This window comes from Populus euphratica, unplaced genomic scaffold, assembly GCF_000495115.2.
Source record: "Populus euphratica unplaced genomic scaffold, PopEup_1.0 scaffold166.1, whole genome shotgun sequence".
NCBI lineage: Eukaryota > Viridiplantae > Streptophyta > Magnoliopsida > Malpighiales > Salicaceae > Populus > Populus euphratica.
The window spans coordinates 219,055-235,051 of record NW_011500054.1 but is presented as its reverse complement, the minus strand read 5'-3'; the positions used below and the strand labels follow the sequence as shown (position 1 = coordinate 235,051).

The 15,997-nt window shown below is 35.9% G+C and overlaps 4 protein-coding genes across 5 annotated transcripts; all 4 read right to left on the bottom strand.

Annotated features, from left to right (window-relative positions):
• Nucleotides 1–3,538: 3,538 nt before the first annotated feature.
• LOC105107790 (scopoletin glucosyltransferase-like) lies at nucleotides 3,539–5,258 on the bottom strand. Its single transcript, XM_011001834.1, has one exon. The coding sequence runs from the start codon at nucleotides 5,105–5,107 to the stop codon at nucleotides 3,650–3,652; it is 1,458 nt and encodes a 485-aa protein (XP_011000136.1). The 5' UTR covers nucleotides 5,108–5,258; the 3' UTR covers nucleotides 3,539–3,649.
• A 1,408-nt stretch (nucleotides 5,259–6,666) lies between these two features.
• LOC105107789 (scopoletin glucosyltransferase-like) lies at nucleotides 6,667–8,833 on the bottom strand. Its single transcript, XM_011001833.1, has one exon. It carries the CDS (start codon nucleotides 8,478–8,480, stop codon nucleotides 7,029–7,031), a length of 1,452 nt encoding a protein of 483 aa, XP_011000135.1. The 5' UTR covers nucleotides 8,481–8,833; the 3' UTR covers nucleotides 6,667–7,028.
• A 459-nt stretch (nucleotides 8,834–9,292) lies between these two features.
• On the bottom strand, nucleotides 9,293–11,085 carry LOC105107788 (abscisate beta-glucosyltransferase-like). Its single transcript, XM_011001832.1, is given in 2 exon segments — nucleotides 9,293–10,179; nucleotides 10,182–11,085. Coding segments are annotated over 2 exon segments (1,065 nt in total). The 5' UTR covers nucleotides 10,438–11,085; the 3' UTR covers nucleotides 9,293–9,370.
• Nucleotides 11,086–11,205: 120 nt separating this feature from the next.
• On the bottom strand, nucleotides 11,206–15,103 carry LOC105107786 (CBS domain-containing protein CBSX2, chloroplastic-like). 2 transcript variants are annotated; one of them, XM_011001829.1, is made up of 9 exons: nucleotides 14,622–15,103; nucleotides 14,452–14,539; nucleotides 14,312–14,376; nucleotides 13,984–14,032; nucleotides 13,179–13,231; nucleotides 12,060–12,175; nucleotides 11,741–11,798; nucleotides 11,580–11,644; nucleotides 11,206–11,491 (listed from the first exon to the last, which is right to left on the bottom strand). In XM_011001829.1, exons 1-9 carry the CDS (start codon nucleotides 14,826–14,828, stop codon nucleotides 11,377–11,379), a joined length of 816 nt encoding a protein of 271 aa, XP_011000131.1. In that variant the 5' UTR covers nucleotides 14,829–15,103; the 3' UTR covers nucleotides 11,206–11,376. The 2 variants fall into 2 exon arrangements, with proteins under 2 accessions (XP_011000131.1, XP_011000133.1); XM_011001831.1 differs by having other exon boundaries at nucleotides 11,213–11,644; nucleotides 14,622–15,099.
• Between the last annotated feature and the right edge of the window lie 894 nt (nucleotides 15,104–15,997).

The following is a 15,997-nucleotide window of genomic DNA, read 5'->3' as shown; positions in this document are numbered from 1 at the left end:
TTCTGATATCGAAATCCATTGATTCGAAAGCCCAAATTCATCTATGCATCCAGTACTATGGCTTTCATGGGGAGTCAAGGCGAGATATGACAGAATCAGGCCACAATCTGGTTGGTCAAAAAGGGTCTCCCGATCTAAATTCAGGAAACTGACAATGCCAAGCATCCTCGACTGAGAGCCTGCCATAAGAACAATGAGCCCTAGGACCCAATCAAGGTGTAGGTCCATTCTTCAACATGTCATGAGTGATAGAATATAGTTGGGATGGTCAGATATTGCACGAACCTAAGTCAGAATCAGGGTCTAAGTTGGAACAAAACAAAAAAAATTTGCGGCAGTAGTAGAACTAGGTTTTTCTAGTGCCACTTTCAAGGAATTTATTTCAACCTTATAGCCCATGTAAAAGAGGAATGAATTTAGCATTATAAGGAATCCTAATTAGCTTAAGAATCCTGACAATTTCGATAGCAGTGGGGAAGGATAAAGAGAGCAGGAGATGGCTGAAACAGGGTTCGAAAAAAATCTTTCTTTCTCCTCCGCTTTTGTCAATTTTCTAGCAAACGTGAGCTACACTCCTACACTTGGTTCAAAACGGGTAGACACCATCTCTAGCACGTGGGGTCCAAAATTGAGTAACAACAATACTATGCGGGCTAAGAAGTAGAAACAAGATTGTTAGGAAAAAATTGTTAATCATTTAGAACAAACCATAGCAAATCTAGCTTAGCTAATGAGTAATGTAAACATAGATTGTGAATAGGAGACTTACCTCAAGACAGATTAAGACCCATGTCTTTTCTTAAATTTAATGAGATTTCATTCTATGATAGGGGATTTTCAAAGAAAAGATTTATTAAATGGTTAGCAGAGTTAATTTTTTTTTTATTTCAACAAGGTTTCTTATTATAAAAAAATAGAACTTGTCGTACATGAAATTTTTGTGGTGCTAGAGAATGATAGTTTAAATTTCTAGACTTTAAGACTTGTATAATATATTTTTAATTTTATCTTGGCTAGATTTGAGATATTCTTTAATTTTAGAGTTTATATAAGATGATTATGAAGAAATTTTATATTGGATAGATAAATAAATATATTATTATTATTATTATTATTTGTATTATATCCAACCTTGTGAAAATATAAGATGGAAACACATAGATGAAAAGCAAAATGTCAAAGTTATCTAATCATATTGATGAAAACATGATCAAAGAGGGTGCTGATAAATAATTTCAATCTCTTAATCTTAAGTTAAAGTTGTAAGTGGAAAATAATAATCTTTTAATCATAAATGAAGATCTTATAAACAAAAACATTTAGAACATAAAAAATTCCAATAATTCTCCTAAAATTATTTTCAAAGATTATCTTGAAGTTTTTTCAATTCAAATGTAAAAGTATTGGAAGTTATAAATGATGAAGAGGTCAAGCGTGAAGAGGAAAAAAATATGTGAAGAAATTATAAGTGAACTTTATAGGAATTGAAACTATAACATTAAATATAGAGTTTATTTTAGCATGCATACATCATAAATTAAATATTTAAACTTTACTTGTTAAAGATATGTTACTTTGTGAATATATTAGCTACAATGTTATATTTTAAATATTTGTTCATTCAGAGCAGAAGTATTCTCTTCTTGACGTAACTCGATGGCAAGTATTTTGGAAGTAAAGGAGGCTGGTGTGGGGAAATTTATTCAATATTATTGACATATTAATATTTATTATATTATTTCATTAATGATTAAGATATTTAGATTTTAAAAAGTTTAAGAAGAGTTCAAAATATAGTTTAGTAAATCAAACATAATTTGTAATCTTATCATTAAACTAAGCTGAAATTTTAATAAAAGATTTTGAAGGCTCTATTTTTTATTTGGTTAAAATTTCATGATGATCATAAATAGCAAATATTTTCAAATAAGGCTTAGAAATTACTGTATGAGATTGTCTAATTTACCTTGTTGTCTTTGGATTTTTTTTATTTATTTAGATTAGGATTTCTAATTTAATTAGTATTTTATTATTTAAAAATCCTAATACTAGATGGATTTTATTAATTAGACAAGTTTTAATTAAAAATTCTTTTATACAAAGAATTTTAGTTTTAATTAGAATCATTTTCTATAAAGCATTTTAAAACTAATATAAATAATATAACTAGGATTGTCATGATTATTAAAAAAAAAGAGAGAAAGAGGCTATTATTGATATTTTAAAAATGCTAGAAAGTTTTTTCTAAATTTTTCTATAACTAAGATTTATAATATTGAGGCTGGATAATCATAGCTTTTAATCATGCTATAAACCGTGTTACTTAGGTAAACCAACTTTTTTGGTGTGGGGAGCTTGGTGAGCTTAAGGTTTATTTGGGTGGGTTAGATTTTAGGTTTTTTGTATTGATTTGGTGAAGAGAGGTGCTTCCGGGGAGTGGTCATAAAGGTGGGAACTCTAGCTGCTAAGAGTTTTCCATGTCTAGGTTGGCAGCATGTGGCCATTTGCTATTGGTGGGGAAAATAGGGCATGGGGTTACTGATCTTGTTCAGTACTCTTGCAAGCTGTGTTTTGGTCGAAATTAAAGAGTTCCGAGGTTAGAGCTGGAATCTAGGAGAGTTATGGTTTGAGAATAGATGTGTGTGTATGTGTCTATAGATGTTGTATCAATAGATAAAGATGACATAAAAATATCAAAAAAATAATTTAAAGCAAAGAAAAATCAATTTTTTTTGTAAGAACATAAAAATATCAAAAAAAAAAAAGAAGAACACTTTAGAACAGCAAGAATAAAGGTGGCCTTTGTCAGGAAAAGATTACAAGCTTGTAAAAATGAGCTATGAAGCCGTGGAAAGGGAAACTTGAAAGCTTAGCTGGGAGATATGGTGTGCAGATCCTTGCTGCCTTTGGTCCATCCTCTGTGAGAGAGTTTCGATGTATCCAAGGTCTCCACAGGATGGGTTGAGTTTCACAAAACTACCATGTGCTTTGTTGAATGTGCCTGCCCTGCCCTTCAAGAAAACACTCCATGCTTTCTTGTTACTAGCATTTATGATGAAGATCGACTGTAATCCTGTTAATTTTCTTAGAAATGGACTTTTTGTTTTGGTCAAAAGTGAGATTCCTTCCCTGTCCATTCAATGTGACTGATTCACTGGTGGATGCCATGAAGATTTTGTGCTTTCCCGCTTGGTTCCTATTTTCTTTAATCTAATATTCGCAACCATGAAATGATTGTTGCGAGGAAGAAAGAGGGCAAAAAGTGTTCATTTATTTTTATAAGAAAAACACCATTTTAGATTTATCACTCTTAGAAGCAGACTGTAATGTAAATCGACAATGAGATGGTCTGGGCTGCAGGGTCTACGCCGGACCATGAGCTAAATATATGAGATGGACATCACGAAACCATCGGGAATGGAGCTGGTTGAAAGTATAGTAAAAAGAAAAAAAATAAAGAGTTTTTTTGGTTTAAAAATATATAAAAATAATATTTTATTTATATTTAAAATTTATTTTAATATCATCTTATTCTTAAAAAAAAAAAGAATTAAAATCGCAACTTTATTAATTTGTAAATGAGATTGCATAATAAAGGAAATGATGAATGCTGTAAATCGCCAAAACCATTCCTCATGTCTGCGTTGTTTCACGGGCGACGCCACCTCAGCTCTTCAATCAAAGCATTCAAATCAGAGTAAGAAGATCCACCTTCTTCGACAGCCTTCCTGGCCGTTTCTCCTAGCTTCTTTGCTCTGCTCCTCATTTCCTCTGCCTCTTCACCCACCATAATTTGAGTGATTGTCCTCTCTACAGCTTCACTTTTAACATGATCTCCATGCACTCTAACCCATTCCTTAACTCCAACACCAACTCCAGTTTTCAAAACATCAGTCACCAACTTTTCATTATAGAATTGCTCAGCAAATATTGGCCATGTAACCATTGGTTTCCCTGCAGTTATGCCTTCAAGAGTTGAGTTCCATCCACAATGAGTCACAAATGCCCCTATTGCTTCATGATCAAGAATCAAAACTTGGGGTGCCCATCCTCTGATAATTAGTCCCATGCCTTCCATTCTTTCCTCAAAGCCTTCAGGTAACCAATCTTCCTTGTCTTCTTGGCCGTTTTTGTTTCTTCTAACTACCCAGATAAACTGCTGACCAGAAGCTTCGAGACCTGCTGCAATCTCCTTAAGCTGAGAGTCAGTGAAGACGGTCATGCTTCCAAAGCAAATATAAACAACTGAATTTGGTTTCTTTGAGTCGAGCCACTTCAAACACTCATGCTGATCAATTGAGGTTTCTTTTCCTCTTCCTGCTTTATCTTCAGTGTCTCTATTGCATAGTGAAACCGGGCCTACATTCCAAGCCCTTCTGCCCAAGACCAGCCTGTAGTAATCAGCGTAAGCTGGCTCAAGCTCATAAAAGCTGTTGACAACAACACCAAAGCTCCTCAATTCAGCTTCTTTAGATGCTTTCAAGAACTTGCTAAAGTCATTTTCAGCATCTTCTCTTGCAAAATCTGGCAGTTGCTTCTTTGTCAACTTTATATCACCAGGAAGATCAGGCACCACAAAAGGTTCGGAATCTGATGAAACTTTCTTGTGTGGCTCATAAAGCCTCACACATTCTGAAGCACTTAAAGCAAAGTTACTAGTGCCATGAAACACTAGCCTCGGAATTCCAAATTTGGCAGCAGCATCAGTAGCCCAGGGAAAGAACATATCAGCAACAATGCAATCAGGGTGGCATTCTTGTAGCACCTTCTCAAAGGGTGCTTGAAGCAAGGTTGTGGCCTTGATAAACTTTATGGTCATTTCCCTTGCATTTTCGCTGAAAATGAACGCATCTGTATTTTCATATCCTTCAGGAAAACCTGCCTCTGCCGCGGGGAATTTGATGGTCAAGATATTAATATCAAAACCCAACTCTTTGTTTTTGTGGATGGTTTTCGAAAAGAGAGGCGCGTTTAGAGGAGTGGTGATGATAGTTGTCTTTATGCCTCGAGAAGCAAAAAGCTTGGCCATGTCCACGAAGGGTATCATGTGACCATGAGCAAAGAAGGGGAAGAAGAAAATGTGCAATTGGTGACCCAAACTACCCATCTGGTCTTGTAGGATAAAAAAAAGAACAGAACTCAATTTGTCAATGAAAGACGGGAGTGACGATGAAGGAGAAGAAAAGCTTGAGCTGATTTTGTTTTTCTATGCTCATGGACCTAGTATCTTCCTGGACATGAATTGGTATTTATAAACAGACAGGTCTAGGCATCTGAGATTATTCAACTAGATTTTTCTCGAGCTACGAAATTTCCAGCCCATGCTAGGTTTTTCTCTTAACTTTGTATTGTTTAACTACACACACGTCATTGCTCCTGTCACAAAGTAATCACCTGAGCTTTCGATCCGCACAAAACAAATTTCCCTAAAAGTGGCAAGAGAGTTTCTGCAATATTAGGAGAACAATAACGTCCACTACTGCATTGTATATTTTTTCACTTATTTTTCTTTGTTTATTACTAAATAAGGATAATAATTTAATCCATACAAGATGGTTATCGATCCCGAACCAAACAAATATATATATAAGAAAAAAGTGAAATTGTGTTCGAGCATCATGGGAGCTCACACATTCATGAATGTATTACTAGTTCAAGCCTCTACCGCCTTCAGGAACCAAGAAGTCGTCTTGATTGTATCCCTCTTCTGTCTTCTACTTAGGGTCGTGATGTAAGCGCGTATGTCATAATAAAGTGGCGTTCTACGCTTGCGGGTGAAATACTATATCCAAGTTGTTATATATATATATATATAGAATTTAATTTATATTAAGTAATAAATAGTAAATGGATGATACACCTATCTTAAACTTGAAGTGTAAGGTATAAATATATAAATGTTTTAACAATTAAATAACAAATAAAATATAAATATAATAATATCATAGCATGTGATTCACCTATTATCATCCATGTTTTTTAATGAAGTTATTTAAAGGGTTAATTAGATGCACTCTTTTCTTCTAGTTTTATTATTCATTTGTGTTAATTGTTTGTGCGGTGGTGATTATAGCAATCAAAATAAAATCAGTTATATAAGGAATTTATTTTACTCCTCTCTCCTAGATTTTGATCTTTTATTTCAAATTTTACCATTGATTTTAAATTATAAATTCATATTAAGCTAGAAAATAAATAGATCATAGAATATTAAGTCATTATTATTTCTATAATATATTAAATGATGTCGATTTAATTTGAAATTAATGATTTAAATCTAAAAACATGATCCGAAGTAAAATAAGAACATGTTCCTACTAGAACAAATTATATTTAATGATTGCCAAATTCTGTGATTAATAGCTCCCAGCATTGCAACTCCAAGCATAGAACGCCACTTTGTTATGACATACGCGCTTACATCACGACCCTAAGTAGAAGACAGAAGAGGGATACAATCAAGACGACCTCTTGATTCCTGAAGGCGGTAGAGGGTTGAACTAGTAATACATTCATGAATGTGTGAGCTCCAATGACGCTCGAACACAATTTCAGGGAGATGAATGCGGAAGAAAATCACTTTTGACGGACCTCCAAATTCCAGGATGCATAATTTTGACGCTTTTTAAAAAATAGAGTACAAAATACAAAACTTTATACAGCAGCAGCAGTAAGCAGGTATTTTTTTATTTAAAAATATATCAAGATATGTTTTTCTGTCTTGCATTCGGAAGCTTCTTCAACCTCTGCTTTGCTTTATAACCAAGCTTTGTGAGCAGAGATTGGCTTATTCACACTGCACCAAATTTCACTGAAGCATGCAGTTTGTTTGCATACAAGAAGCACTGAATGAGAGCTGGCGATCAACCATAAAAGAAAGAGATTAAGGGAGATGGTAAGGATTCAAAGCATGTAAAAAATAATTCATCAGGAACACGCGCTGTCCTCTCTCACTAAACAACATTCTATAGAATCAAGTTCCCTGCCATGGCTTAAAAATCTGAAATCTTCCTACTGCTTGCTTGTTTTCAGGGTCGCCTGACTCTTAATTCTTCAATTAGAGCATTCAAATTAGAGTAAGATGAACCATCTTCTTCGATAGCCCTCTTTGCCATTCCTCCAAGGGCCTCAACTCTGCTTCTCATTTCCTTTGCTTCTTCACCTGTCATGATTCGAGTTACGGCCTTTTCTACCGCTCCACTCGTAATTTTATCCCCGTATACTGTAACCCATTGTTGAACACCAACAGCCACACCAATTTTTAGCACGTCAGTCACCAGCTTCTCATTAAAGAATTGTTCTGCGGAAACTGGCCATGTTACCATTGGCTTCCCGGCAGCTATGCCTTCCATGGTCGAATTCCACCCACAATGAGTCACAAACCCCCCTACAGCTTCGTGATCAAGAATCACTACTTGTGGCGCCCATCCTCTTATAATCAGTCCCTTGCTTTCCATTCTTTTCTCAAATCCCTCAGGCAACCATTCCTCTTTATCTTTAGCTTTCTCGTCTTTCCTGACAACCCAAATAAACTGTTGCCCTGAAGCTTCAAGAGCTATTGCAATCTCCTTTAGCTGAGAATCACTGAAATTGGCTACAGTTCCAAAGCATATATAAACAACTGAATTAGGCTTCTTTGAGTCGAGCCATTTCAAACACTCATGTTCGTCAATTGAAGCTTCCTTTCCTCTCTGTGCTTTATCTTCAAATTCTCTATTGCATAGCGAAACTGGGCCTATGTGCCATGCCTTCCTCCCTAACTCCTTCAAAAAATTAGCATAATCCGACTCGAGCTCATAGAAACTATTGACGACAATCCCATAACTCTTCAGTGATGATTCTCTGACCTTTTGAATTAACCTAGTAAAATCAGTTTCCACGTTTTGTTTCATATAATCTGGCAGTTGCTTGCTTGTGAACTTGATGTCACCAGGAAGCTCAGGCACAACAAACAGCTCAGAATCTGAAGAAACTTTCTTGTACGGCTTATATCTGTTCAAGCAATCTGAAGTGCACAAAGAAAAGCAACTGATGCCATGAAATACTAATCTTGGAATCCCAAATTTGGCTGCAGCATCAGTAGTCCAAGGAAGGAACATGTCAGCAATAAGACAATCAGGGTGGCATTCTTGTAGTAGCTTCTCAAGTGGTTGTTGGAGCATGGCTGTTGCCATGAAAAAGTTTTTGGTCATTTCTCCCTGTGTCTCATGAGAAGTGATCGAATCTGCGTTTTCGCATCCTTCTGGCAGTCCAACCTCAACAGCAGGAAACTTGATGGTTTTGATATTGATATCAAAACCCAAACCTTTTGACCTCTGGATTGTTCTGGAAACAAGTGGTGCATTGAGAGGAGTGGTGACAATGGTTGCTTTCACTCCTCGAGAAGCAAATAGCTTTGCCATGTCTATGGTTGGTATCATGTGGCCATGCGCCATGAAGGGGAAGAAGAAGATGTGTAGCTGATTCTCCTCACCACCCATGTATATTCCTGGCAATCAAAAGACTAAAAGAGGTGCTAATGACACTGATAATTGGAGACAATAATACCGTTAAGCCTTTCAAGATGAACTGGATTACTGGATTAAGCAGAGAAGAAAATGATGATGTTGCAGACAAGGAATGAAAATTGAGAGAGAGAAAGAGAAGCTCAGTCTATTTTTCAAAGAATGAGTGGGGCATATATGAGCACTGAGTTTTGGAGTATTGAACACTTCTTTTCATTTGTGGTTAGAAATTCCACCTTAGACTACTGTTTCAACTTCAAAGGTCTGTGGTTAGGTTCTCCTATCTCGACAATTGTGACTAATGTATTTTTGCGGACATGATTTTGTAATTTTTTAAATATGTATTTTTTATTTAGAAATATATTAAAATAATATTTTAAAAAAATATTTTTGATATTAATATATCAAAATAATTTTAAAATATTAATTTAAATAAAAATAAAAAAAAATAATTTTTTTAAAAACATTTTAAAATAAAAAAATAAACAACTTCTAATATTCAAGGAGCAGCAAAGTCAGTCCTCGATTATTGATGCAAGAGACGACTTGGACCCGTAGAATGACTTTTTTAGTTGACTCGTATGGTCCCATCGCATTCTGCGACCTACCAGCAATGTTAAAAGCCCTGACAGGCAACCCATCAGGTGAGGACCTAGGTCTACAGCGGCTTGAGGTACTGCTTTAAATGTTCTTAATTAAAGATGGATAAAACAAAAGCTGTGTTTAACATACAACCGTGCATTTTTTTTTAATATAATATTTTAATATATTTTTAAAAAGAAAAAACTTTAAAAAACAAATCACACTCCACCAACTTTAGGATCCAACCCGATCCATTACCATCCCTTTATTCAACCAGTTGCAAATCATTTGACATTAACCCAAAACAGTTGCTGCACTGGAAAGCAGAGTCTTATTATTATTAGTCCTCTTCTGGATTCTTTAATTCTATCTTCAAGCCCACTGGGAAGCAAATTTTCTTTGCTTTCTCCATTTTGTCCAGTTGATATAAGGATTTTTCCTATCACCCATATGAATGGGTGATTGGAAGCCTCAAGACCGTGGGCGATCTCAAGGATTTGTTCAGGGGCTAAACGAGCTAAGCTTCCAAAACTGACGTAAAGAACCGAATTGAGTTCTTTACTGTCAAGCCAGCTCAAAATGGATTGCTCATTAACCGAAGTCTTTTGGCCTCTCTTAGCCTTATCTTCCACATTTCTATTGCATAATGAAACTAGTCCCATGAGCCATGCCCTGTTGCCTAATTCATTCCTGAAGTAGTCCACATAAGCAGTCTCCAATTCATGGAAACTAGTAACCATAACACCGAAACTCTTCTCATCTGATCCTGGCATTCTTTTATGCAACCCTCCACCATTTGGTGGTCTTCCAAGGAATGGTAACTGGAACGTGGTCAGTTCAATCCCATCAGGAAGACCCGGAACAATAAAAGGCTCCAAATCAGAAGTTACCTTCTGATGGGGCTTATAGCGTTCTATATTTTCTCGGACACAATGAGCAAAGCATCCATTCCCATTGAAAGTAATTCTTAGAATCCCAACACTGTCAATGGCATCAGCAGACCACCGATGAAACACATCATGAACAATACAGTCTGGTTTTCGTTCGAGTAAAAGATTTTGCAGAGGTTCTTGGAGCATAGAAGTGTCAGTGTAGGAGTTGCAGATATGTCCGTGTCGGCTCTATCAACATTGTCAGACAGCTCAAGAGCGTGGATGGAGATTGGGAGACCAGATTTTTGGTCACGGTGGATGGATGTTTGGAAGGAGAGGGAATGTTTTGGAGTGGTAATTATGGTGGCTTTGGCACTATGGGAAGCAAAGACTCTGGCTATGTCTATCATGGGGATTTGGTGGCCTCCACCAACAAATGGAAAGAAGAACATTTCAACTGGAGGTGAATTTAAGTCCATTGTTGCAGAGGGGATGGGTTTGGATGAAAGCTTGGCTGGCAAGAGAGGAAGAGAGCCTTGGACTTTGTAAGTTCCAAATTATGGGATGTGCATCGAATGAAATATTTATAAGAAGAAATGAACTGAATATCCATGGGATTTATCCATTTTTAAAACAGAACAAGAATGGACATCACTCTCAAGAACCTAGACGTACGTCAGCAAGGGTGTCAGCTAATTTGGAAGAATCATGGCAGTTAGATAAGGTCGGTAGAAGGTAGACATGCTATATTCTGAAACTTCGTTTACTCTCGAGTTCATACTTTATAGCAACTGATACTCCCTGTTTGTTTCAATAGTAAATAATAATTTAGTTCGAATTTGGCAATTTAATAACTTGACCCTCCGATTTCATTAACCATGACTTAATTTCTTTAATGGTTTACGACGGTTAATTCTTTAAAAACTAAATTAATTTTTTTGAAAATCATCAAACTAACCCTAGGTTTCTTTCCATTAACTTGCAGCCAAATTAGTATTTAATTTTTTCTTTAACTAAACTAGTGACAGCTCGCCACCTCATTAACGGACAACAAAAGGAATACGTTATGAACGGAAATAAAAACAGAAGGATGCGATGGACCTCTTAAACTAGAGAAACTGACTAATTGTATGCAGAAAACAGAGGAGCTAAACCAGTGGGGTGCCATTCCAGATTTGGTTAGATTCCAACAGTTGAGATGCTTTAGCCAATACAGAAATATTGTTTTTCTTGAGAATTAAGACTTATTTAAAATAATGGGAAAATGTCAAAATAATTGGCCTTGTTGCGCCAAGAAATCTTACTTGCAACAAGAATGCTACATTGAAAAAAACCTTGCGTTAGACTACTGCCAAACCACTCCAAGCCTAGACACAAGATTTCATATTTATCAAGCCTATACTATATATAACATTTAACTAGAAATCAAAGTTTTGAACCTCATAAAAAATACAATTTGTAACAGAAAAGACTGTTAGGGCAGGAGATTGATAGCTTCCCTCTGATTGCACCTGGAAGAATGAACTGCAAAGGCTTTGTGTTGAACAAAAACAGAGCACTGCTATATCAATATAGACTTCAGAAGTCTTAAATCTATCGTGGAACACGAACTCATGCCGACCTTTCAGTAGCATTTTTTATCTGTAGAGCAGCTCTAACAATGTCTCCCCGTGTAATGATTCCAGCCTTTGGTTTTAAATTAGAGACCAGTTATAAATTACTCAGAACAGATTAGAATCCATAAAATATGATTGAATAAAGAATATTGGGAACAATTCTTACCAGCTTTCCATCATTATCTACCACTGGGAGTCGCTGATATTTTGTTTCAAGCAGCAACCTGTCATTAGATTAGGACATCAAGGGTGTTTTCAGTTTAATGTGAAAATTCCCACAGAATACGAGAAAAAATTAGAAATTTGATAACCATTTAGAAAATGTTTTTAATAAAGTTGGACAGAGAGAAAATGCATAATAAAATCTTCTCAAAAGTATTGTCATACATTTATGGAAGTACAAAATAGAACATGTTGTCTTACAGGTTTAAACAGAAATGTCCTTGAAGAAGAAAAGGATGCACTAGAGTGGAAAGAGTTGATACCTAACAGCATCCTCTAGATTGGTAGTTTCATAAACAACTAGAGGATTAGGAGTCATCAAATCACCAACAACTTTGCCGTTGTTCTTGATTAACAGTTTCTGTAACTCATTAAAAGTCTGCAATATTTATCAAGACACAGAATTCAGTACTAAAAAACATTAACTGAAAAATGTTCTAGAAGTAAAATCCCCTTTCTCAGTTTACATGCCAGTCTCTCTTGTATTTCTAACATCAAGCTCTTATTATAGGCCCAATTCCCACGATGGAGAAAACTCTCATTTATCAAGTTGTTGTATGGTTTTCCATTAACTATTAGAAATTACTATCATTACATCTACCCAACAACAAGAATAACCCTGCATTTGGAGAATTTGTTCAAGCAAAACTTGTATGTAAGGCCAGCAGTTGGATTGCAGGATGGTGCTAAACGTAACGGTGCAGCAATCAAACCATCAACTGGCCACATTCTTTTGCATTCTTTACCTCCCTCCAATAAGAGTTTGTTGACTAATTGTGAGCAAGCCCTGGTGAAGGAGGAAGTACTGAGCATTCCTTGATTGCATGCCATGTACTTGAAAAAGGAAGGATGGCAAGGATTTTAAAAGGGCAAATTGCCTTATTGAGCCAATCCACCCCCCATTTTCATTCTGAACCTTGGATTCAATAGTAAGGGCGACTCCAGTGTTGGAAAGACTTACCGAACCCCCACCCCCACAACACCCACCTTTCTTAATCTAGAAATGGTTAATGATTTGTTTGCTAATCATGGCCTGATCATCCTCTTAGAAGTATGATAAACTACATATCTTTTCTTGCAGATGTGGCCCCCAATTCTCACCATCTTCATGCCTAAAGAAAATACTATGTTCAATTTGTTTCTGTTCGTTTGTATATTTGATTGGTGAGTATAACAGCAGGCCTACAACATTATTGGGAGTTGAAGGACGTTAGCTCTGAATTTGACAAACACAAAGGATTCTAATCTCTAGCTATAGAAATCAGTCAAAATATCTCATTTTTTAAAGAAACAAAAATACATACAAACAGATGGATGCATGCATGCTCGAATACAAATACTAGATGCAAACATCTAGAATATCAAAGAGGAGCTTCACACACCTTCCAAGAACTATCAACATTAGGAAACAAGTTTGTGTCATTTTGACAGCCACCTGATAGACACCAAAAGAAGAAATTAGTAGCAGTTTCACACATTACAAAATTATAGTGCCTGTTTGTGAACAAAGAGCAATAACGAATGACAAAACTAAGTACCAACATCTAACAAAACAATACATACATACATGCATATATATATATATATATAAAACCTGAATCAGTACAGCATCCTTGCTGCTATAGGCCCTCAAGATTGAAAAGAAAAGTTTGAGAAACAAGCTAAGAATAATCATAATGTTGCCACAATCAAAGGGATGAAGAAAAATTATTTCTGAAAGGCCATGAATCCAACATTATTAGTTACCCTAGCTTATCTGTTTTTACTCTAGTCTATCTCCAAGCCTAGCAAATTGATGCTAGAGTTGACTTTTCAATTGATGCCAAGATAAATTAGTGTTGCTCGACTAGATAAGCAAGCAAATCTAACAAACACAAAAATTGCAGAACAAACAATGGCAATGAGAAGACCATAGTAATCTAACTTGGTTTTGAAAACCATAGTAATCTAACTCGCCATCATTCTCTGGTCAACTTAAGAACTCTCTAGAAAAGAAAAGGGGGAAGAAGAACAAACACAAAAATTGCAGAACACGCAATGGCAATGAGAAGATTACGTCCAAATGGAAATAATTTCCCACGCATGCACTCTTCATGAGAAAATTCAAACAAGGGAGCAAACAATGGTGAAAATGTACGGGAAAAAAAGACATAAAAATCCAACACTGCTTCACTAATCTTATACCACCTGAAATAGAATCGAGCGCTAGGAGGTCATAGTCCGAAACAACACCAACCTGCAACAAGTAAAGACTTGAAATCAGTTATTTACAACACAATCTCAAATAAATATAGTTTTTTTAGCTGACCGAGTGTTATCCTTCATTTTCAGAAACAAGTAACATGGATATTTTACTACTTCTTAGACTAGTTTTCTAGTTTAGATCTTAACTTTTTTTTCTCAGGGTGAACTTTGGACTCCACGAAATCCCAAGAACAGCATAGAAGCAAGGAACTGGTAAGCATGACTAGAAACCGTAAGACAGTGGAATCATTAGATAAAATGACAAACTTACCAATCTCCAGTCATCATCAATGACGGGAAACCCAGTTATTCTCTTCTCTACAAGAGCCTCCAATGCTGCAGAAATATATTCACGAAAAAATAAAATCAACAAACAGAACAACTCATAATCAAAGAAAAAGTAGTAATTACCATCATCAACGGTTGTGTTAGCTTTAACGACATATAAACCCTCCTTCTTGGTCATAAAATCACCAACTGTGTAAATCCCACTTCTCGCCTGCAGAGAAAAAAACTTGAATATAAAAAAAAACGCTATAAATAGAAAACAGAAGCAAGAGGCGGGTAAGTCAGTTATTCACCGGAACAGAGTTTGCTACAGTGGACAAGGCAACTGTAACAGAAGAACGGTATGGTGATCGAGGGACGGAGGAGGAGCCAAGACGACAACATTTCGATTTTGGGGTTTTAGAAACAAAAAGAGAAGGTGGTGGTGACTGGTTGTTATTGGTATTGAAACAGAGTGGCTGAGGCATAGAGAGTAGTAAAGTGTTCGTCACAGAAGCCATGTAGCAGAAGATGATTGTAGTTAGGGTTAGACCAACAATGGTGGTAAAAATGTTACGCTTGTTCCGTCGGGAAGGGGGGGGGGGTTTGTTAAGAGTGTATTGAATTGCTCTAACTGAGGAATTTCCAAGTGAGATTTGAAGCAGATGGGTACAGAGATAGCGCTTTGATTCTTTTGAATCAGAAAGTGCTGTTTTTGGGGTTGCCCTGTTCCGAGATAGGAGGAAACTTGAGAGACGTTGAGACGCCAATTGCTTGGTGAGGACCTTTCTTTATTTAACTCCGTGGACCCCTCTACAGCTCGCAAGTCACGGCTTATCCAGCCCTTTAATGGATTTACTTCTTATATTCTATTACTTTATTTTGACTTTTTGGATTTTGTTTACCTAAAATATTTCACACGTAGATTATCTTCTAATAAGATATTTTATTTAAATATTTCACATGTAGATTAATTTCAGTATACCAAAACATTGCGTGCGTGGTGAGATAGAAATAATAATTTAAATAATTCAATAGTATTGTTAATAAATTATTGTTTATAAAACTTTACAAGTTGAAAATATTAACTAAATTGAAATTATAAAGATTCACGATAAAGAAATTTTAATTTGCCAGTTTTGGAATGAAGGCAATTTTCAAGTAAACATTAAGAAAACAATTTGGATGTAAGAGATTTGTCTGCAAGCGATGAGGAGAAAAGAGAAGGGAAATGAGAATTGTCCTGTCTCGGTACAAATAATAAAGTTCGATGAGTTTGTGTGGTAGGGGGCACCGAACATCGCGTGGAGGCCGCGTTTGTCCGCTTCCATGTTCAATATTTTAATTTGTGTTTTAAATATTTTATTTATAAAAAAAACATCTAGCTGATGATTTTATGTATTTTTCAATAATCTTACATCAAATATACTGGTATTAAAAATAAAAATATTTTAATTAAAAAAACACCCTCCTTCACGTGGGCGTATCATCCAGCGTGAAATAAAACCCGCCCTGTAGCTTCGAAACTTTCCTTTCGCGCAAATCGAGGTCGATGTGTGGTTCAAGTTTATCGGCGAGGAATGAGTAATAAACGGAAAAACAAATAGCTAACATTGACGTCAGAATCACCAGCCGATCGAAAGTCTTTGTCGGCCGAACCATGCAATTACATTAATCAAATGTCGTGTAG

What these genes read in the sequence shown, in the direction of transcription:
- LOC105107790 (XM_011001834.1), bottom strand. Translation starts at nt 5,107, where the DNA reads ATGGGTAGTTTGGGTCACCAATTGCACATTTTCTTCTTCCCCTTCTTT.
- LOC105107789 (XM_011001833.1), bottom strand. Translation starts at nt 8,480, where the DNA reads ATGGGTGGTGAGGAGAATCAGCTACACATCTTCTTCTTCCCCTTCATG.
- LOC105107786 (XM_011001829.1), bottom strand. Translation starts at nt 14,828, where the DNA reads ATGGCTTCTGTGACGAACACTTTACTACTCTCTATGCCTCAGCCACTC. An exon ending in TTGATGATGACTGGAGATTG is followed by an intron (nt 14,033 to 14,311) that starts GTAAGTTTGTCA and finishes TACTTGTTGCAG; the next exon opens with GTTGGTGTTGTTTCGGACTA. An exon ending in AGCGCTCGATTCTATTTCAG is followed by an intron (nt 13,232 to 13,983) that starts GTGGTATAAGAT and finishes GGTGTCTATCAG; the next exon opens with GTGGCTGTCAAAATGACACA.